The sequence below is a fragment of the Marmota flaviventris genome, chromosome 5 (genome assembly GCF_047511675.1).
Source record: "Marmota flaviventris isolate mMarFla1 chromosome 5, mMarFla1.hap1, whole genome shotgun sequence".
NCBI lineage: Eukaryota > Metazoa > Chordata > Mammalia > Rodentia > Sciuridae > Marmota > Marmota flaviventris.
In genome coordinates, this window is record NC_092502.1 from 123,209,727 (window position 1) to 123,233,257 (window position 23,531).

At 35.0% G+C, this 23,531-nt stretch overlaps 1 protein-coding gene and 1 pseudogene across 2 annotated transcripts in view; one reads left to right on the forward strand and one right to left on the reverse strand.

The window, feature by feature from the left end:
- Plpp1 (phospholipid phosphatase 1) overlaps positions 1-23,531 on the forward strand; it is a 91,767-nt gene that overhangs the window by 46,169 nt on the left and 22,067 nt on the right. Inside the window, exons 2-3 of one of the 2 annotated variants that reach the window (XM_027938099.3) lie at positions 14,072-14,223; positions 19,594-19,874. In XM_027938099.3, the coding sequence (XP_027793900.1) occupies positions 14,072-14,223; positions 19,594-19,874 (433 nt within the window). The remainder of the gene's footprint in view (positions 1-14,071; positions 14,224-19,593; positions 19,875-23,531) is intronic. The other variant, XM_027938101.3, reaches the window with a different exon arrangement.
- LOC114094980 (cyclin-dependent kinase 1-B-like) lies at positions 5,654-6,292 on the reverse strand (annotated as a pseudogene).

The window sequence follows — 23,531 nt, forward strand, 5'->3', positions numbered from 1 at the left end:
CTGCCCCCCCAATATCCCCCCCCCCAAAAAAAAAACAACTAAAAAACAAAGGGCTGGGGATGTAGTATAGTTGTAAAGCTTCCCTGGGTTCAGTTACCACCCCACTCTAAGAAAAGAAAGCTCTGAATGCTGTGTGCAGTGGTATTCATGTATTAGTCCCAAGTACTCTGAAGGCAAATATGGGAGGATTGTTTGAACCCAGGAATTCAAGATCAACCTGCACAACACAGTGAAAATACATTCTCAAAAAACAAAACATGCAAAGAAATTGAAAGTTTTTGAGTTACACAGTAGTTTCAGCACATCAGCCTCTGCTAAGGTTGATGGTTAAGGCCTATAACCTCGTGCTGTGTTCAGCTCTACTAGTTTAGTAGACATTATCTTTTAACTTTTTTACTACACATGTCTTGACAAATATGTAGGATTCGAATTGGTTAAATGTTATTCTTAGATGGAAAGTCTGAATTTTTTTTAAAAAGAAACCCGCAAAGCTGTTTCTACTAAATAAGCTTTGTCTTGAATTATATGTAAGAAGACAGTTGAAAAGAAATGTTCAGTTTGCTACTACCAGGAATTAAGTCTTCTTGCCACCCACACTTGTATTCAGAGTTATATTCCATCTCTTCCCACTTTTCCAAGCAAAATAATTTCTATATTTGTTGAACAAATACAGTCAGAAAAATAGACCAAATAAATATTTTTGATTAATATAATAGATTAATATGCATCTATTTTAAAATATATGAAAAATTAAATTTATTTTTTCATTAATTCCTAATATTTGTATACAACAGACTAAATATTTTTTCTTACAAAGCTATCATCTATGAATATACAAAAAACAAATACAAAGATATCTATATTTTTCTGTTGTGGACCAGAGTTTGAATACAGAGCATTTCTGTATGACTTACTTGGGGAATATCTTCTGTTAGATAGAAGTGAAAGGACTATGTTAATATTTCATGATTTTTATTTTCCCTTTTCATAAATGCAGCTTTGAAAATTCTAGCTGAGGATGTTATGCATTTACATTTTTGTGGGAAATTGGTTGAGCTTTTGACTTGTTTGTAATTTTTTTGTATTTAAAAATAAAGCTGTACTTTGGGTCTAGCAGTGAGTTTTTGAATACAACAGCAAAGCATGATCTGTGAAGGAGATAGTTGATAAGTTGGACTTAACTAAAATTTAGAACTTCTGGTCCCTGAAGGGTACTGTTTAGAAAATGATAAAAACAAGCCACAGACTGGTAGAAAGTATTTGGAAAACATCTGATAAAAGATTTGCATTCAGAATGTACAAAGAACTTTTAAAACTCAACAATAAGAAAACAACCCAATTAAAAATTGGGCAAAATATCTGAAGATACCTCCTCAGAGAAGATGTACAAACAGCAAATAAGCATATAAAAAGATAGTATCATATATTATTAGGAATTGCAAATTATAACAACAGTGAGATACCACTATGCACATATTAGAATAATGAAAAACTAAAACATTGATGATGCCAATGCTAATGCAGAGGGTGTGAAATAATAGGTATTCTCATTTATTGCTGGTGGGAATGTGAAATGGTATAGTTACTTTGGAAGACAAGTTGACAATTTCATACAAACCTAAACATAGTCTTTGTGCTCCTCGGTATTTACCCAAATGTGTTGAAAACTTACATCTACAGAAAAAATTGCACATGAATGTCTATAGCATTTTTATTCATAGTTACCAAAACTTGAAAGCAACCAGGATGCCCTTCAATAGATGAATGGATAAAGGAACTGTGTGTGTCTACCCAATAGGATATTGATATTCAGCAATAAAATGGAAAGCTGTTAAGCCATGAAAAGACATGGAAGAACCTTAAATGCGTGTTTCTAAGTGAAATAAGCTAATGTTCAAAGATATAATATTGTGTGACTCCAACTATGACATTTTAGAAAAGGTAAGACTATAGAGGTTGTAAAAAGATCAGCAGTTATCAGTTTAAGGGGAGGATAGAAGAATGAATAGGCAGAGCAAGAGAATATTTAGGACAGTGAAATTATTCTATATGACTGTAATGGTGAGTATAGGACTACAAAGAATGAACCCTGATGTAAACTATAGACTTGAGTTAATAACAGTGTACTGATATTGGTTCCTTAATTATAAAAAAGGTACCACACAAATGCTGAATGTTTATAATAATGGAAATTGAGCAGTGGTGATGGTGGAGAGGGAGTATATGGGAACCATTTTCTTCTCAGTTTTTGTGTAAATGTAAGACTGTTCTAAAAATGAAAGTAAGGGATGGGGATGTAGCTCAATAGTTAAGTAGTTGCCTAGTATGTGTGAGGCCGTAAGTTTGATGCCCAGTATTAGCAAAAAACAAAATACAACAACAACAACAAAATGTTAATTTGGCAACTGGAGTTATAATTCAGTAGAGCACTGGCCTAGCATTCTGGGATCAATCCCTAGCACCATAGATACACACAAAGTGAATTTAAACACAAAATGTTTTTATTTTAAAAAAATTATTTAAGAAGTTGATTCATATAGTCTGATAATATGTCAATGCTGTTTTGCTAAATAATGATTGCTATAAATGATTGACCTCATAGTGAATATTAGTACCATCAAGTACTAGAAATAAGATTATTTAATAAGATAAAACAAGTAGTTTCAGAGCTATGCTTCATATAACTTGTTAGTTAATGAATTTTATAAGTGTGTGTATTTTTGACCTGAGATCATAGATGGTTCTTCTCTTTCTTTTTTTAAAGCAGTGCTGGGGATCGAACCCCAGACCTTGTTCATGCTAGGTAAGTGCTTTACCATTGAACTATGCCCACTTCCCTTTGGGTCTTACCAAAAAGAAGGAGTATAGGATTGATTGATGGTTTAGTAAATAAAATAAACCTTTATTTATAAGATAATTTAATGAAGACAAATTTAGAAAGCAATTTCCATATTTTTTAGTTTTTATAATGGAAAAAAACCATAAAGAACCAAAATCTTATAGTATTCACTAGTCCTATAATTAAGAAGATATATGTGTGGGGTACTTAGTGCATTTTATGTAAGGGACTATTCTTTTTTCAAATTTTATTATGCAGTAGACCTTTAAAAAATTAAAACCTTTTTGACTCTCTGAAAAACAAGAGTTTAATTTAGAAGTATCCTTACACAATGAAGATTTTATCCAAATACAAGTTCACAGTCCATTGTCTAAAACACTTTGAAAATTTCTGAAATTTTCAAAAGGTTATATGATTCACATGCCTTTATGGAACAACCCTCAGCAGGGTCTAGGATAGTCATAGTAAGTGGGGTAAAGTTTATGTTTATTCCATCATTTATTCCAGGCAGGTTTTGACATAAGATAATTTCAGAGTGGGTTTTAGTGCCAAAATTTTTTTTTAAATGGGATTTTTGAGGACTTTGGGTTCCTCAATAAGGGATTTTGGGCCTTTTAATAAAAGCTTATTTAAAATTATGTAATTTCTTAGCCATATTTTGTGGTTACTTTTAGCAACTTAAAAAAAACAAATTTAGTTTTTTTTTTTTTTTTTTTTTTTGGTACCGGGGATTGAACTCTGGGGCACTCAACCACTGAGCCACATCCCCAGCCTATTTGGTATTGTTTTTATTTAGAGACAGAGTCTCACTGTGTTGCTAAGTGCGTTGCTTTTGCTGAGGCTAGCTTTGAACTTGTGATCCTTTGCCTCAGCCTCCCAAGCCACTGGGATTACAGGTATGTGCCACCAGCTTTCTTTTTCTTTCACCCAGTTGCCTATCGCCTCACTAATTTCTTGTGGCTGACTTTGAACTCAAGATCCTCCTGCCTAAGCCTCCTGAGTTGCTGGGATAACAGATGTGCACCATTGTGCCCAGTTCCCCAATTTAGTTTTTGTTGAGGAGCAGAAACTATAAGCTGAGAATGACATAAATGGGCTTACCTCTTTAATGAATTTGAATGCAGGATTGGTTATGTAAACCATAAGAAATAAGCATGTCCATTGCAGTGCTTTTGAATATATCTTATTCAGTAATTGTGAAGTGTGAGCAGAAATAGTGCTCTGGAAAGAAGCCACTTTATTGTTTCCAGCGTAGCTACAAACAAAAATAGCTTGTGCTGCATATCAGGCTCTTCAGAATACCACTCAGTATTCCATTTTAGCAAAATTCTTTTGGGATCCTGTTTTTAATAATTAATATCTCTCCTATTTTTGTCAGTTGTCTTTAGGCTTTTGTATTTAGAATGACAAGGAGATGGGGTCTTAAGAATGGCGCTTTTTCTTTTCTTTACCATGAACCTATGTTTCCTGCATGATAGCAAATAGAATTCTGTATTATTTGTAGAAAGAACATCTGCTTTTGAACAATTGAGTAATCAATACCAGCTCGGACAGAGCATTGTATTAGAGCAACCTACTTTTAGGAGAAGATACCTAGTTGCTGTCTTTCTGGTATGGGAATAGGTAGCAGCGGTGAGGAATCTTTAATAGGATGATTTTCTAATGGCTATCTTGCCTTACAGGGTTGTATGGGAGCAGATCTTGTTATATCCGAGGACTCTAGCAGGGCAATTAGTGATTTACTGATTTTTCTTAGTAGAACACATGGGAATTTTGAAGCACAATATAATACTAATGTTTAGTAAAATATGCACCAGTGTTTAAGCAGATAAATGATTATACTTGAGTATTAATCTTCTAACATATCTAAAAGCATCCTTTTGGGACTCGTCAGGAAAAATGAGATTTCTAATCAAATTAATTTCTCTATAAGTTGAAGGATTACACCCTTATTTAATTTTGCAGCAGATTACTTCCCCCCCCCACCCCCGCCAATATGGAAAGTAACTCTTCCAAGGATCCTGGTAAGAAAATCATTGGGGGGCTGGGGATGTGGCTCAAGCGGTAACGCGCTCACCTGGCATGCGCAGGGTGCTGGGTTGGATCCTCAGCACCACATAAAATAAAATAAAGATGTTGTGTCCACTGAAAACTGAAAAATAAATATTAAAAAATTCTCTCACTCTCTCTCTCCTCTCTCTCTCTCAAAAAAAAAGAAAGAAAATCATTGGGCAAGGAAATGGATGAATGGAAAGGTGCCCATTTTGTGTACTATATAATGTTGCTGTTCTTGAAAATGCTAAGTGAAAAAAGACAATCCCCACAAACCAAAGGCTGAAAGTTGTCTCTGATATGTGGATGCTAACACACAATATGAAGGCAGAGGGGTGAGAATAGAAGTTCATTGGATTAGACAAAGGGGAATGAAGGGAAGGGAGAAGGCATGGGAATAGAAAAAGAGGGTAGAATAAATTAGACATAACTTTCTTATGTTCATATATGAATACATGACCAGTGAAACTCCATATCATGTACAACCTCAAGAATGGAATCCTGGTTGGAATAAGTAATACTCCATGTATGTATAACGTGTCAAAATACACTCTACTGTTATGTATATCTAAAAAGAACAATGAAAAAAACGAAAATATAATTCGGATGCTCATTGTTTGATTTAGAGTTTTTGTGCATATAAACAGAGGGCTGTGTTCTTTTGTTGAGTATTATTTACAAAGTACTGTGGTGGATATGTAGAGATTTCTATTTTAACAAGTCTCTGAGGTGGTAGGTCTTTCTTTTATAGCTATTAAGTGACTATAAATTTCTGAAAATTCTGAAGAGCTGATCATTTTTTGAATCCTCATAGAAAAGTTACCACTCTTCTTAGTTGTTAATTCTGCAGATATGGTGCCTATACTCCAAATGTTAACTGTTGTTGAGTAATTAGTTGACCCTTTCAATACTTTGGAGATATATTCCAGTGTTACTATGTCATATATATGTGCTGTAAGTATCCAGAAGCTCTGGCAACACCCAAATCAGCCAGTTTAATTGTTTCTTTTTTATCAGTCAGTAGATGTTGAGGTTTTAAATCTCTGTGAAGAACACTTCTAGAGTACGAAAAACACAATCCTCAAGTATTCAAGTATTTCTTGAGATTTGTGGAAGAGAATTCAGAGATGAGATATAACCTGGAATCCTGCATAAGCACCTTGAAGACTATGTTTGGATGATTGAAGTTTGATTTTTTTCTCCTTCTTTGGTGCTGGGGATTGAACAACCCAGGGCCTTATTTATATAAAGCGTGTGCTCTACCACTAAGATATAGCCCCAGCCATAGAGTTCTTTCAGTAGAGAAATTTACAAAATTGCAGTACTGGGAATCCATTCCTCTTTATGTCCCAGTGTGATTTTCTTGATATGTACTCCTAAATACAATTCTATAGAGACCATTTTCCGATTTTCTCTATTTTGATATTGTCTTCCATGGTTACTCATTCAGTGGGAATGATATAGGTCCTGGCTTCTTGGCTCAGTGGCAGCTACCATTTTTGTGTTGCTCTTCATTCAGTTTCTAAGAGTAACCCCCTACACACACACACTTTAACTCACAATATTGTCCTTGAGTTCTCTTATATGCATCAGTAGTACCTATTTTAGTGCTGAGAAGTACCCCATTTTTATGGATGTATCACTGTTTGTTAAGGAGCATCTTGGTTCTTTCTTAGTTTTTGACTATTACAAATAAAGCTCTATGAACATATATTGAGTGCATATAGTTTTGATTGTACTTGGGTAGATATGCAGGAGTGAATTGTTATTGTTGTTTTGTAAATGTACGTTTAAGAAACTGCCTGACTTTTCCATTGTGACTGTCTCATTTTGTGTTCTTGCTAGTAATGTGTAATGGTTCTGCATTCCACCAGCACTAGTATTTTCTGTATCACCCTCCCCACCCTTTGGCCATTCTAGTAGATGTTTAGTAATATCTAATTAGACCCTTATTTACCTTTCTCAAATGACTACCAATGCTAAACATCTTTTATGTGCTTTACTTGCTATCCATGTATCCTCTTTGATGAAGTCTGTTTTCTCCCAATTTGTGGTTTGTTTTTTCATTCTCTTTTTGTATGTGTGTGTGTGTTGTTTTTTTTCCCTTTCTTGGTTCTGGAATTAAACCCAGGGTCTTACATGCATACTAGGTAAGAACTCTACCACTGAGCTGCATCCTCAGCCTATACCCGATTTAAATTTTATTTTGAAATGGGGTCTTGCTAAGTTACCCAGACTGGCCTTGAACTTTCAGACCTCCTGCTTCAATCTTCTAATAGGTGAGATTATAGTTGTGTACCACCATGCCCAGCTTAAAGTTGTTTTTTGAGAACAAAAGTTTTTAAATTTGGATGATTCCAATTTTTATCAATAATTTTTTCTTTTATGGATTGTGATTTTGGTATCTTGTGTAAGAATTTTTTCTCTAACCCTAGATTGTAAAGCTCTTTTTCTGAAAGTTTTATAATTTTTAGTTTTATATGTAGCTTTATGACCCATTTGTGAATTTTATAAAAGATAGTATATGTATGACCAATTGTTTCAACACCTTTGAGTCTCCTTTCTCCTTTCTCCATTTATTGTTTTTATACCTTAGTAAAAAACACAAAAACCAACCAAACAACAACAAAAAACTTAATTGACTCTATTTGTGTGGATCTTTTTCTAGACTCTGTTTTTGCTTCATTCATATATGTGCCTAGCCTTCCACTGATACTGTATACGCTTGATATTTCAATATTTTATGCTTCTATAAATGGTGTTGTACTTTTAACTTTAGCTTCCAATGGTTCATTGCTGGTATATATAAGTAGGATTGATTTTTATATCCTGTGATCTTACGACACTTAATAGTTCTAGGTTTGGAGAATAGATTCCTTGGGATTTTCTGTATTTTTTTGGTTTTAATTCTACCCTAATAATGACTGCTTCTTTTCTTTCATTGCTCTCTGTAAGGTTTTTCTTTTCTCCCTAATCTTTTAATTTGTAGTACTCTGGGGATCAGTGCTTGGATCCTCTTTTCTCCTCTTGCTATACTTAATCCCTCGGTAATCTCATCTGGTTTCATGACTGTTATACCGTCTCTATGCCAATTTTATATCTTTAGCTTGGGCTTCTCCCTGACTTTGCAGATTTTACATCCACTGCCTACTTGACGTCTCTACTAATAGGCATCTCAGACTGTTTATTCAAGATTGAATTGTTGTATCTATCCCTGGCTCCTTGTTCCATCTCCAGTCTTCCCCATCTCAGTTAATGCAACTTTAAACTTCTGGTTACTCAGGTGGAAAACCTGGGGTCATTGTGCTAGGCCCATCTTCCACCCCCAACTAGTGCCTTATACAAGAGTAGAAACTCAGTTAATTGTTAAGTTGAATTGAATGAGTACTTCTTGGTTAAAGACATGGTGCTCAGGGTATTAAGATCTTAGTCTCTCTAGTTGAGTTATAAGCTTTTATAATAAAATTTCCCTAATGTTGACAAAAATAACAATTATTTTAAGTTTCTTGAATGCATAAGACTTTTATTATAGATGGAGTTTCTTAGCCTTTGTTCTGTATACTGAATTGAGTTTAAATGTACTTTTTACATGTTATATTATTAAATATTAAATAATTATTAAATATTACTAAATATTAAACTGTTTCACAGATCTTTAAGATATGGTGAAAGGGTTTTTAAATCAGGAAATGTTCTGTCTTTAGCTTATATAATTTGCACTGTAGGTCAGATAATTATTTTGCCTCTAGTCAAGGGCATTAAGCCCCAAGTTAAGCCATTAAGCCCCAAGTTTACAACTCTGAATATAAGAATCATTTCGTAGTTACTATAGGTGGTATATTTTTGCTTAATTTAGGTTTTTATAGGTGTTCCACATCTGGGATGGTGGGAAAAATCGGTTATTGAAGTACACTCCATGTCTCATGAATACATCAAGCATAAGGTCACTGCTCTGAATTGTTTACAAGAAAGGAAGTACATTCATGCTTTATGTAATAAAGGAATTAAGTAGTCCAGTTAGTTTTTTAGTTATATAGTACCCGTGGTCTTTGTTCCCATCTCTTCTTTTTTTAAAAAATAATTTTTTAGATGTGCATGTAGGCAAAGATTTTTTGGATTATACACTCATAAATTTGTATTAGTTTTGAAAGATTCTTCATGAATTTTGTTTTATAACTTATTTTCTTAATGAGATGTATTATTGTTAGAATAAGAGAATGTTTTTCCAAAGTTTGCTTGCTAAAGAAATCAGACAAACACATTAGTATTTATTATTATTAATTATTACCCAGTTAATAATTATGGTGGATTAATTATGAAAAAATAATAATAATTTTTTAGTTGTAGATGGGCACAGTATCTTTATTTATTTTTATATGATGCTGAGGATTGAACCCAGTGTCTTACATGCATGAGGCAGGTATTCTACACTGAGCTACAGCCCTAACCCTCTTGTTTTTTTGAAGTAGTTCAATAATTATGTTTATTTCTGATTCCTGACCTGTTTCCTCATGTTATCTCCATGTACACCAGTGCTTTTCAGTTCATGCATGAACTGAGCAAAGTAACTGGACAGGTTCTCAAGCAGTCACCAGAGTGACTTTCATTCTCTTAAATGTAAGCAGAAGGAAAAGTAAGACATTGGCTTTTTTTTTAAACTGTCACCATGATTATATTTTGGTTACTTATCTCTTCTGACAACTTTTATTTTTCTTTTTTCTCCTCCCTACTTCACCCACCCAGTATTGGGGATTGAAGTATGGAGTGCTACATTGAGCTATATTCCTAGCCCTTTTTACATTTTATTTTGAGGAAGGCCTTGCTTAGTTGCTGAGAATCTTGCTCAATTACTGAGGCTGACCTCAAACTTGGAATTCTCCTTTGTCAGTTTCCTGAGTTGTTGGGATTATGGGGCATGCGCCATCATGCTCAGACATTGTGTGTGTGTGTGTGTGTGTGTGTGTGTGTGTGTGTGGCGCGTGTGCCGGAGGATTGAACCTAGGATACTCGTGCATGCTAGGCAAGTGCTCTGCCACTGAGCTACACTACCAACACTTTGCTGTTTTTAATTATTATTGTTAGATTTTTGGTGCTGAGACTTAAACACAGCCTTGGGCATAAGCCTGTGCTCTATGAGGGAGCCTTATCCTTAGCCCCAATTGTATTTTCAGAATTGACTCTTCTATTTGGAATTTTCCCCACTAATAAATAAACATAGGTAGATTTTCAGATGACCTAATAGAGACTAAATACATACACACATTACATGTCTATTTAGCCCATTGGTAGTCAGAGGGCAAAAAATAACAATTGGCCCATTTTTTTTCACAGTGTAGCCTATAGATTTCTGGGTTCTTGAGGCTTCTAACCTCCATCTACATCCTTCCCTTCAGGCATTATGAGGAGAATGTTATACCTGAAATAGTTCACAAAATGAACATAATCCTCCATACTTAATGGGATCTTTTGGTCTGCCAATGGGATCCTTTCATCTTCCAGTCTGTTAAGTTGGATTCTAAGCTTGCAAAAAATCTCAAAGCCCTGTGTGTCAGGATTTCTCAGACCACTGCCTGTTACTCTTGGCTCTGAGGCAGTGTGTCCTTTAATGATTTGTTACTGTGGGCTTTCTAGTTATATGTCATTCTCTTCTGGGATACTAAAATATCTTATATCCCTATGATGGAATGCTATTCAATAAAAAGGAACAGAATAATTAGCCTGTACAACAGTATTGATGAACCTTACAGCGTTATTTAGTGGAGGTACTGGTATAGTTTTCACTAACATTAGAAGAGTTCTATAGTTTCTCAGTTTTGCTGGACACCCTGACACCCTGCTGCCAGTCTTTCTAACTAAAACTGTTTCTTAGTATTTCTGTTATAGTTCCAACAAGATCCTGAGTATTTGTGCAAGAGGAAGTTAAAAAAAAAAAAGCTGTAGTATGACCGTGTACTTAGTTATCTTTTCCTATCTCTGGTAAAAGATGAAGTATTTTTGTGGTAGTTTGTGGAAACAATGAGTTGACATATCACATGCTGCCCTTTGAATCATAAATATTCACTGGTAGGAGGAGAAAGCTGTGCTTATTTGTGAATGAATATGAGTTGACCATGTAGGGAATCAGAGTCTTAAATGGGCCAACTGTGACTACCCATGTGGCCATGATAAAAAGCAGGATGTAGGAATGTAAAATGGTGCAGCCTCTTTGGAAAATAGGCAGTTTCTTAAAAAGTTAAAACATAAACTTACTGAATGGCCTAGTAATTCCACTTGTTATCTACCTCTTAGAAATGAAAACATATCTACACAAGGACTTGTATGTTAATCTTCAAAAAAGCATTAGTCATAACAACCCTAAACTGGAAACGACTCCAAATGTCCATTAACTGGTGAATGGATAAACCAAATGTGGTATATATGTAAAAGAGGATATTTTAGCAATACAAAGGAACAAAATGTGTGCTACAACATGGACAGACCTCAAGAACATTATGCTAAGTAAGTTACTTAGAAAATACCATATGTTATATAATTTAGTTTTTATGAAGTGTCCAGAAAAGGCAAATCTGTGTAGAAACAGAAAGTAGATGAGTGGTTATCTGGGGTTAGTGGTGGGAATAGGGACTCCAGTAGGCTCAAGGAAATTTTTAGGGTAATAGAAATGTTCTAAAACTATATTATACTGATGATTATGTAGCCTTGTAAGTTTATCTAAACCAAGGAATTATATATTTATAGTGGATGTATTTTACTGAATGTATATTATATCTCAAAGTTGTTTAAAAAAGGAGAGGGGAAGGAAAATGAATTTTGCCAGCTGAAATATCAAGCGAAAAGTTATTTGGAACTTAAGAAATAATGAAAGGGGATTGCCTTAGAGATGCACTTTTTTTCAGATTAAAGAAAAAGGGTGTTTGATTTGGATTGATAAAGCAAATCCAGTCCTTTCACTTTTGCCTTGAAATCTAGTAAATGTCAAAAATAATATCAGCTATTTTAAGCGTTAGCATTTTTATACACTTTTGTACACTGTGGCTGGTATAGTGCTGAATAGTGACCTTTTTTGGAGTAGTTAAGAGTATTACTGTTTATATCTTTAATTCCACATAAAAATATGTGCTAGGGAAGCAATTAGAAATGCAAGTAAAGATTCATGTTTGGAAATGTCTACCACAACATCATAAAGGGTAACCAAAGCCAAAAACAATATATGTGCTCTCCAGTTATGGAGACTTGTTAAATTAAGTTTCTTTTAGTTATGTCTCTTGTGGTTGCAAAGAGTAGATAGATACCCTTTGTAACTAGCTTAAAGTAAAATTACACTTTGTTGGAAAGGATGTAAGGCACTTCAATAACCTCAAACAAGAAGATCAGTGAGGCATTTTGTCAATGGGAAACCAAAGCTACTTTGTCCATTTCACAATTTAAAGGATCGGGCTAGTGACTTCTTCCTCTACACACCTGCTTTATCTTCTGCCTTCTTGTATATAGCCCATTGCTGTTGGCCAGCTCAGATGGATTCAGTCTTTGTGCCAATCCCAAGTTTCCAGAATTGGAATCTGAAGTAGCTCATCTTTTTTGAGCTCTAGGTGGGTCAGTGAACAACTTGCTCTCTGGTCTTCTTTTCCATCCCCTTTTGGGATGTCTACAAGCAGGTTTAAATAGATAGTGAAAATAAAATGTCATTGGGCAAGACGTTGGTGTCATGCATTGCATAGGCTTATATGGGAGATGACAAATATTGATTATTATCAATTTTAAAAATATCTTTGAGGCCTTCTGTGATGCAGTCTCTTCACTTAAACTCCAGAGAGTAGAGTATATTTTAGTAGCTTTGCGCTTTTGTTCTTATTCCTTATGTAAAACCTCAACAGTCTGTTTTCCACCTTTTCTTCCTTATTGTAAGTTTATTTATTTAGTTTTTTACATCTAGCATTTACTATACATATGGCTTTGGGAACCTTGTAACATCTTCAAGACTTAAAGAGTCAATGATTGTTAGCAAATTGGCTAATGTAAAGTAATAAACTTTGGTTCATATATTCAGTCTCTAAATGAAAAATGGAGAGAGAAGTAAAAGAGCTAGCAGGAAAAGAAATGTGATCACTTGTACTCCTTCGTTTTGGCCCTTGTTAGTTGAACAAATTTGGTATTTGTGATATTCTCAGGCAGAGTAGCAGTACCGGTCCTTGGTTGTCATTCATTCATTAGGGCCTTAGTGAAAGTGATAAAAATCATAAATGAGCATCAAGTCTTTTTGCCTCATGGAGAGAGAGAGAGCACTTGAATCTGCAGTGAGCATGGTAGCTTAGTGTGGTTATAGTATACTGCAGGGAGCATTGGATGCTTAAAGGGGAGAACCTTTCAAACTTGGATCAGACTTGGATCAGTCTTGAAGCAGATCTTATATTGAGGGTTTCTGCTAAACTGCATTCTTTTACAAAGCAGCTCTAGTCAGTATGCTGCCATATTAATCAGTTAACTAGGTTCAGTGAAGTAAAGGATAATTGAATTCTTAAAGTTCTTATTTAGGCTTAAGTTAGGCACTTTAGGAAGTGAGTGTGAGGCATATTTACAAAAAAACATTTATGAAGAAAACAACTGTATTTTGGGTGGTTTTGTGTTTGATGCCATTGTCCATCTTTTCTTAATATATCTGGCTTGAGTTCAAATTCCTTTTCATAGTAGCTCCAACCTGCTCTGGATAGTAATGAATAGATCAAGTTTTATTTAGATACTCTGATAGCTAGTGAGCATGACTTAGCCAAATGTGGTAGTTTCAGGGATAAAAAGGAAATGTCAAATGTTTTCCTTTTGGAAGCAAAGTCCATGACAGATTGGTTTAGAAATAGTCTTGAAAACCTGGTGATTAAAAAACAAGAGCATGAGAAGAGATTTTTCCCAAATACATTTGTGTATTGGGCAGACATAAGAGTGGAAGATGCTTTTTGTTAAATTTGTTAATAGAGGACTTTGAAGCTTTGTTTTCTGTAGGAAAAACCACCTTTATCCTAAACTGTAATCCTTCTAATTTCTGTTGCATGCATTGCTGCATTTCCTTTTTATGTATGTGCTCACTTATTTTCATGGCAAATGCATTTTTAAGCATCTGCTGAGATTGTTGCCGTTAATCAGTTTTGATAATTTTTAATGATATTTTCATTTATTCCCTTTTGCTAGCTGGATTGCCTTTTGCAATTCTTACTTCAAGGCATACCCCCTTCCAACGAGGAGTATTCTGTAATGATGAGTCCATCAAGTACCCTTACAAAGAAGACACCATACCTTATGCGTTATTAGGTGGAATAATCATTCCATTCAGTATTGTTGTCGTAAGTTAAATCCACTTTTCCAACTTTTGGGTGCTTAGCTTAATTTTGAGTTAGTCTGTTAATGATTAAATAGCGAGTTTTGTTTTTACCTTTAATTGAAGATTTATTTGATCAAGATAATCTGAGCTGCTTTTAGTGAGACCAGAAGATAACAGTGTTTAATTAGAAGAGCCTTATTGAGTATGTATAGATTTTATGGTGATGTTTTTCATTCAGTATGATTATTAGAGCTCTGATTTGCCATTGTTTCAGTAGCAGTGTGATATAGTCAAATGTTATAGCAATGTGTTCTACTATACTTTATATAGAGTATTTTATAACTCATTGTATCTGTGTGTATATACATATATACTTACTGTCTTTAGTCACTGAGTTCTAGAAAAGAAAATCTGCTTACTAATGGTAAAACTTCATTCAACCCATGTTTACTTTAAATAATTTTTAGACAACACCATAAATGGGAGATAAAAAGTTCCATAATTAGCGGTGAATATGAAGGAATTTTTACTGGTACTGAAAACAAGACTGTGTCTTTGAGTCACAATGGTAGCTGTTGTTTTCTAATATTTCAAGTGAAAATGCTTAGAGAGTATGGCCCTAGGGAGAAGACTTCAGTGATTAAACTAAATGATTTAAAAAATTTTTGTATTCAGAATTCTCACTTAATTCAACAGTTTTGTGCTCCATACTTCTAGCTTTATAGAAACGAGAAGATGTAGTTCTATGCAAGAGAAAGATCAACAAGATTATTATATATATATCTTATTTGTTTTGGGAGTTTATTTATTTTTGGTCCTGGGGATTAACCCAGGGGCACCTTACCACTGAGCTACATACACAGCCTTTTTTATTTTTTGTTTTTGTTTGGTACCAGGGATTGAATCCAGGGGTACTTAACTACGGGGCCCCATCCTCCACCCTTTTTTATATATTTTATTTAGAGACAGGGTCCTGTTGAGTTGCTCAGTGCCTCACTAAGTTGTTGAGGCTGGCTTTCAACTTGAGATCCTCATGCCTCAGCTTCCTGAGCCACTGGAAGTGTGCACCACTACTCCTGGCTATTTTTTGTTTTTGAGACAAGGTCTAAGTTGCTGAGACAAACCTTGAATTTGCGGTTAGCCTCCTAAATTGCTGGGATTGTAAGTGTGCACCATCATGCCCAGCTTGGGAGTTGATTTTTAAAAACATACTTAATTCAGAAATATAATGTCTTAAGAACCATCACTAGATTATTAGCAATGAAAGTTAACGTATTCATACATTTGGTGCACACTAAAGAAAACCACCTCTACTGTATAAATGTTTGTCTTACAAGAATGTGAGCTTCTCAAAGGCAAAGATGATATTTTGTTTGTCCTCACCACTTGCATATATCCTGGCATGTCCTAGGTGTTTACATGAAATTTTGTATTATTGAAACTATGGAGTAATTTGGAGTAACTTGTGACTCTCCTATAGTATGCAGTATCAGCAAAGACAAACTCTGCTTAGGGTGGTAGTTTCATGTACTAATTTAAAATAATTGCAGTTATTTATTAACTCAGCTTCTTTCAGGCAATGCTTGGTTAGACTTGTATATGTTTAATTTTATTTATTAGAAAATAAGTCATCTTTTAAAAGTAGTGATTCACACATCATATCAGGCATTGACATGACTTGCAAAAACGATCCATAATTATATGAGTAATTGAGGGAGTGTGGTAGGGAACCAACAGTAATATAGTTTCTCAGAAGACAAAGAGTGTCAATAAGAAGGAAATGATCAGTGAAGCCAAATACTACAAGAAGTCAAAGTAAATGGAAGTTGACAAAAATGTGTTCAATTTGATGATGTGTTTTTGGCTTTTCATAAAGATTCAGTAGAATAAAGGAATAGAGGCAGAGCCATTTGGAAGGGAATGGAAGATATGGAAATGTATCAGTGATTTTGGACTGTTCTTTTGAGAATGTGGGCCCTGATTGAAAGATATGAAGCTATAGGGATAATAGAGACATACACTCTTGGTTATTGGAGGTATAAAGCAGATGGTGAGAGACTACTGTTGGGACATAGGTTTAAAAAAGTTGAAATGCTGATTTATATAATTATTGTCTTTGATCTTCATAAGTATTTTGTTTTTCTCCCCCAAACTTTACTTTTTTAATGGTTCATCATATTTTTAGAGTGTAAAAAACACATGAGAAGACTTCTCAGTTCTAAGATTAATTGGGCCACAGTTGTCTTAGGTATAGATTTCACCAAAAGTTAAGAATTAGCATAAATGACTCAAAGAACAGAATCAGGTATTAAAATGAAACCAAAAAAATAAGGCTGTCTTGTGTACATCAAAGGGATGGATATATCTCTACACCTAATTCTGAAGACTTGACTTAGAACTTCTATATTGTCTGTTTCTCTCCATAAAGAGAGAGCACATGTTTTAAAAAATGATGTGGCTAGGTGCAGTGGCGCATGCCTGTAATCCCAGAAACTTGGAGTCTTAGGCAGGAGGATTGCAAGTTTGAGATCAGCCTAAGCAACTTAGACCTTGTCTCAAAGAAATGAACAGGGCTGGGAATATAGTTCAGTGGTAGAGAGCTCCTGGGCTCAATCCCCAGCACCCAAAAAAGAAAAAGATGTAAGTTAATCTGATGGTTACCAGCTTTAATTTAGCTCCCCTGCCCAGCCATCCCAATAGTAGTGGTTTAAGTTTCAGCTTCTTTAGATCAGTTTGGTAATCTGTGCCATTGCTTCAAGTGTTCCCAACAAACTGATTTTCTGTCATCAGTGGCAAGCACAGAGAGTAGGTGGCCCTAAGCAATAATGATTATGACTAGGAACACTCACAAAACTCAGCACCTGTTTCTGGAAAGTAGTTGATTGCTTAAGGAGAACAGCTGACAACTGAGATGTGGAAGTTTCCACTGCTAAAATTGTGGTCAAGATAGTTGATAAGCTGATTTTAAGTCCTTTGTGTATATCAACTTTAACCACAGTTTTAGCAGTTGAAACTTCCACGTCTCATGTCAATATTTATAGCAGCTCAATTCACAGTAGCTAAACTATGGAACCAACCTAGGTGTCTCTCAATAGAATGAGTGGATAAAGAAAATGTGGTATATATACTCAATGGAATATTACTCAGCTTTAAAGAAGAGTGAAATTATGACATTTGCCAATAAATGGATGGAGTTGGAGAATATCATGCTAAGTGAAATAAGCCAAAAGCTGAATGTTTTCTCTAGTATGCGGATGCTAATTCACAATAAGGCAGGGGCAGGGGTGACATTAGAGAAGAATAGTGTTACCTTAGATTAGATGGGGGGGGGGCAAGGGAGAGGATGTGGGGATAGGAAAGATAGTAGAATGAAACAGACATTATTACTTTATGTACATATGTGATTGCATGACCAATGTGATTCTGCAACATGTACACTCAGAAAAATGAGAAATTATATCCCATTTATGTATGATATATCAAAGTGCATAAATGCATTCTACTGTCATGTGTAACTAATTATAACATTAAAAAGTTAGTATCTTTTTAAATTATCAAAGGTCAATTCCAAAATGAAACATTAGAGAAGTCATTCTGACTACTAATCTATTAGGAATTACTGGGACCCCTAATAGCCTAAGGAGGAGGCTGTGTGTGTGTGTGTGTGTGTGTGTATGTGTGTATGTGTGTAATATATTATATATACTTTTTAGGGCTACTGGAGGCAGACAGGGATAACCCAAAACAAAATTGGGAAGGTATAATGTCCTCAGAAGTACACATAGTTCTCCTTTCCTGTGACCTGTTCTCAGGAAAGGGTCTGATCAATTCATTCACAATAAGGACTATATATCTGTGGTGCTTAAATATATTTAAGGGGATTTGACTTTTACCCAAGAGATAGTAACTTCAATTAAATTTGACCACCTGCTTTGTTTAGGTAACTGTGTTGGTATTAGTTTTATACTGAACAATTAAGAAATCCTTTTGGTTTTGTATCGTCTATTTGTCAAAGTTATAACGTTCTAATTGTGGAATTATAGGAGCCATGAAATCACTTTTGGGAGACAACCATGTATTTCAGCTATGGTAAGGCTAACTCTAAAGGTAGTTTTTAAAAAAAAGAATAAAAGAAAAAGACCTAAAAATAGAATAAGGACTACTAATAGAGAATGGGAAGCATAAAAGGGAGGGTGGACGTGATCAATGCACAGTATACACATGCATAGAAATACCACAGTGAAATCTATTAATTTGTATAATTCATATGTATTAATAACTTTAAGAAAACAGCTAATCCTCACTAATTGGAAATATTTGAATGCTTTGTAACAAATTTAAGAGGAAGCAAAAAAACTAGTGTATATCTCAAGTGAAACTTCTTTATTTATAACCCTGGGCCTCCCCAGTGCAAATTAGTAGGGAGACTGTTTCCTATTTGTTTAGGTTTCAGGAAGGTATAGTGTATCTTATCGTCCTTTTTAACCAGGAAATGTTATTTTTTATAACATTGCCATTTAGAATCCTTTGGGTTTCTAAAGGTATTGGTTTGTGAACTTGAAAAGCCCTTGGAAAAGTTTTTATACCTTTTAACTCATTTTGCTGGTGTGCTTTCCCATGTTCACAGACACTACTAAAATTGGGGGAAGTTCATAAAATAGTTTATGGGAAGGCCTTAACTCCAATTTCACAAAAGTCAGTGGAAAACAAAGAGGAAAGATTTGCTTGAAATGTTTCTTTGGGGGAAGGGGAAGAGAGTATATGTCTGGTCTTTTAAAATGAGACCCATTATGGGAGACTAGCTTAAAGATTCCTGGAAGATAGGACTTCAAATGCTGTTAGTTCAATCTCTGTCTTCTGGACTTTGGTATCAGTCTTACATCCCTTTGTTTAATTAGATTTTTTTTGTTCCCTAAAACTGTTCTACCCTTTTTAATATGATAGATATCTTCAAAGGAATGTTTGAAAAAATGAAGACTGTCACAGATAAGTGCTTATTACATATAGGGAGATTCTAATTGGGGAAGTTGTGTTCTTTGAATAAGCCATGGTATATGCCCTCTAGGATACATCACTGTCTACTTATCAAAAGCTCACTTTATTTGAATACAATGAAAGAAATAAAGCCTTGCTCTTTTAGGTATTTTGAAATGTGGCTCAGTCGTGATTAATGTAAGCAGTGTCCATAATTGACCTGACACATTTTTTTTTTTTTTTGGTGTTTCAGATTCAGATATCTTAATTTGACTCTCCATTTGTAAAGGAAAAAAATAAAAGGGTGGGGTGTTTTTAAACAAAGATCTTATTTTGATTTATCATTTTATTTTCTATTTTTTATTTAAAGTGCCTGCTTACAACTTTAATATATTATTTTTCTTTCTTTCTTTTTCAGATGCTTATTGGAGAAACTCTGTCTGTTTACTTTAAACTCTTGCACTCAAATTCCTTTATCAGGAATAGTTACATAGCCACTACTTACAAAGCCATTGGAACCTTTTTATTTGGTGCAGCTGCTAGTCAGTCCCTGACTGACATTGCCAAGTATTCGATAGGAAGACTGCGACCTCACTTCTTGGATGTTTGTGACCCGGATTGGTCAAAAATCAACTGCAGTGATGGCTATATTGAGAACTACATATGTCGAGGGAATGCAGACAAAGTTAAGGAAGGCAGGTGAGTGTTAAGTCTGTAATGCTTGTTTCATTTTGGGTATTCTTGGACTGGAAGGTTTCACTGATTTGGAACACAAGCCATTGGCTAGCTGAAAAAAGAGAGAAGGTAGTGTGATCACTGGGAGTGAATTGAAATCATATATGTACAAGTCTTGTATTCTATTCTTTTTTCCTCTTTATTTTAAAAATATTTTTAATTTTTAAAACTTTGTTCTTTTTAGATGTACAAGACAGTGGAGTATATTTTGACATATGTATGTAGAGTATAACTTATTCTGATTAGGTCATTTTTCCTCTTTTAACTGTGGTTTTTTATCAATTTAAGAGCATTTTACTGAAACTATTTTCATTGCCAGTGTGTAAGAATGTAAAATGAACTATATAGATCATGTAGGCCAGGGTCAGCAAACTTTAAGATGCCAGATTAAAAATATTTGAGGATTTGGAGGCCATATGTTCTTTTTCACAAATATTGAACTCTGCCATTATAGCAGAAAGGCAGCCATAGGTAAATGAATGTGTGGCTGTGATCCCGTAAAACTTTATTTATACAAAATAAAACTGTCGCAGGAGTCAGTTTGCTCAATCCTGATCCAATCCAACCATTCTATGAAGCTCTGCTAGATCTTGTAGTATTCTTAGAGTATATTTTTGTAAGGGGAGGTTCACATCATGACAGTTCTTGGTCCTCAGGTTGCTGCTTCCTACTCCTTTTCCTCTTCCTCCTCCTTATTGAGATTAGAATCCAGGGCCTTATCATGCTAGGAAAGTGCCCTCTCACTTTCTACACCCCCAGCCCAGGTTGCCTTCTTATACACCCTCATTAAACTACTTTTTGTATTCCAAATTACTGTTAGCCATGAATAAAATACAATATTTAACCTGGGCATGGTGGTGCATGCCTGTAATTCCAGTGGCTCAGGAGACGGAGGAAAGAGGATTGCGAGTTCAAAGCCAGCCTCAGCAAAGGCAAGGCACTAAGCAACTCAGTGAGACCCTGTCTCTAATAAAATACAAAATAGGACTAGGGATGTGGCTCAGTAGTTGAGTGCCCCTGAATTTAATCCCTGGTTACCTGCCCCCAACCAAAAAAAAAAAAAAAGAAAGAAAGAAAGAAATACAGTATTTAGAATCCAGAAGGTCTAATTCCTTTAATTTATAGACGAGGTTAAAAAAACAGACCCAGTAACATTAAGTGAAGCCATAGTTGGCAGCAGAGCCAATTCTTCATCTCAAGTCTCAAAATTGCCAGGTTTGTCTTTTCTGTATGGTTACCTTCTTATATTTTAAGACAGCTATTAATTTCCCTTACTTGTTCATCATCCAGCAAACATTTTTTTCTGGGTGAAGCATCCTTTGATTGTTTTATATGATTTCAAGATACTTCATTGTCTTTGTTCTCTTGTAAGCAATATAGGCCTGTAGATAGCAGTTTTTGCATTTAGTGTGGATGAAAAAAACACCTTATTTAGCTAGAGTATAAACTATGCCCTATGCTAGGGATTTGGCAGTGAACAAGACATTTCGGGCTGCCATTTTTTTAAAAAATATTTTTCAGTTGTTGATGGACCTTTATTTAATTTATTTATATGTGGTGTTGAGAATAAACCCAGTGCCTCATACATGCTAGGTGAGGGCTCTGCCACTGAGCTACAACCCCAGCCTTTGGGCCCCCATTTTTGTGGAAGAATACTCATTAAACAAATGATGAGAATGGAAGAGGACCTTCCTGGTGATGATGAGGTTGAAGAATGGAGAGCTCATGCTACTGAATGGCAAGCTTTGAGGTGATAAGGAGAACTGATATGGATGTAAAGACTTAAAGGAGGGAAAAGTGACTGAGGAGGTAGAAGTTGAAAAAAGAGAAGGTGATATTTTTAGGTAGCAGTTGATATTTTTTATTTGATCTCAGGTGAGGGGTAGAGTAAGAGCAGTCTAGAAATGGCTTTGAGAAGTAATGAAGATACTAATATTAATACTGGACTCTTAAGGTGTATGGGATATGGAGATCTCTTTTGCTGCTTTGATAGAACTAAGGGGCCAAGCAGACCTAGGGAAAGGCTCTTTAATTGGATGACTCATAGATAAACTTTCAGGGAAGAGTTGGAAGACACAGGAAACGATAGAGGACTTTAACAATAGAAGTGGAATTCCAGAGTTTGTGGTGGTGGAGTTGGGATGGAGGGAATGATCAAATGAGTTGCTGGGAACTGAGGAACCTTACTGGAACTGAGGCTAAAATTTAGGACAAATTATAGAGAATAACTGAGTAAAAACAGCATGAGAAACAAAGTTAGTAGAATAAAATTATCAGTTTCTTCTTTCATTTGAAGTTTAACTGTACAGCCTCATAAAAATACCATATGGATTTAAATTGAAGAATGAAAACTACCTTTAAGAATTTAGCTCACAAAGGAAAAGAAAAACACAGCTGCTCCTTGACTTATAATGGGGTTATGTTATAATGAACCCATCATTAATGTTGAACCCCGACACAAAGAAAAGACTACCTACTCCAATTTTAAATCAAATTAAAGCAAGCTTGTATTTGTGTACACAAAGGGAGCTGATCAGCGGCTGTCTCCCCTAACACGGCTAGAGACCAGCCCCCCAGCTCTTCAAGAATGAGATTTTATAGCACAAAAAGTTGCAAAGGGATGTCTTGAGAACTTATAGATAACAGGACTTTGATAACCTACTATCTGCCTTTGTATTATGCTTATCAAAGTATCATAGTAGGTTAATGATCCACATGGCATGATATTTCAAGGTAGGGAGTAAATTCAGATCCCAACATCAGAATTTATGAGATGCCGCTAAGGTTTCAGAGAGGGTTGTTATCTGGTCAGGGAAAACCAGGCATGGGTGAGTTCAAGGCATGGGCAGGAATTCTAAACAAGTTTAGCAATCGCAGTAATTTATAGTAAAACAGAAATTAACTTTTCTTGACTTTGTGACAAAATGACTCCCAATCTTAAGATGGAATTAGGCTGGGTTCATCAATTAACTGAAAAGTAAAAAATGCATTTAATATATCTAACCTATTAAACATCTAAGCTTAACAACAGAGTATTCTGTAGAATATCAGTTGTTTACCTTCTTGGTCATGTGACTAACTGGAAGCTATGGCTCTCTGCTGCCCAAAATCATGACAATATTATACCACATAGTGCTAGCTTAGGAAAGAACCAAATCTGAAGTCCAGTTTCTACTGGATGAGTATTACTCCCACTGTATTGTAAAGTTGAAAATTGTAAGTCAAACCTTTAAAAGTTTAGAATGGTCTGTATATATTAGCTGAATCACCTTTTAAAATAAGTGTCATTTAGGTGTATTTCACATAAATTAAAACCTATCCACCTTAAGTGTACACTTAGATAAGTTTTATGTATAAAGGTGTTTACCATGATAATCAAGATTTTGAATATTTCTATTTAAAGTTTGCTCCTGAGCCTTTGCTGTCAATTCATACTCCTGTTTGCAATCCCCAGATGTACTTTCTGCTCTTATGGTTTTGTGTGTTCTAGAATATTGTATAAAAGCAATTATGTGGTGATCACTATTGTGACTGCCTTCTTCATGTTGGTTTTGTGATTCATTCATGTTGTACTTCTCTCTCATTTTCTCTCTCCCTCTCCCTCCCCTTTAGTCTCTCTAG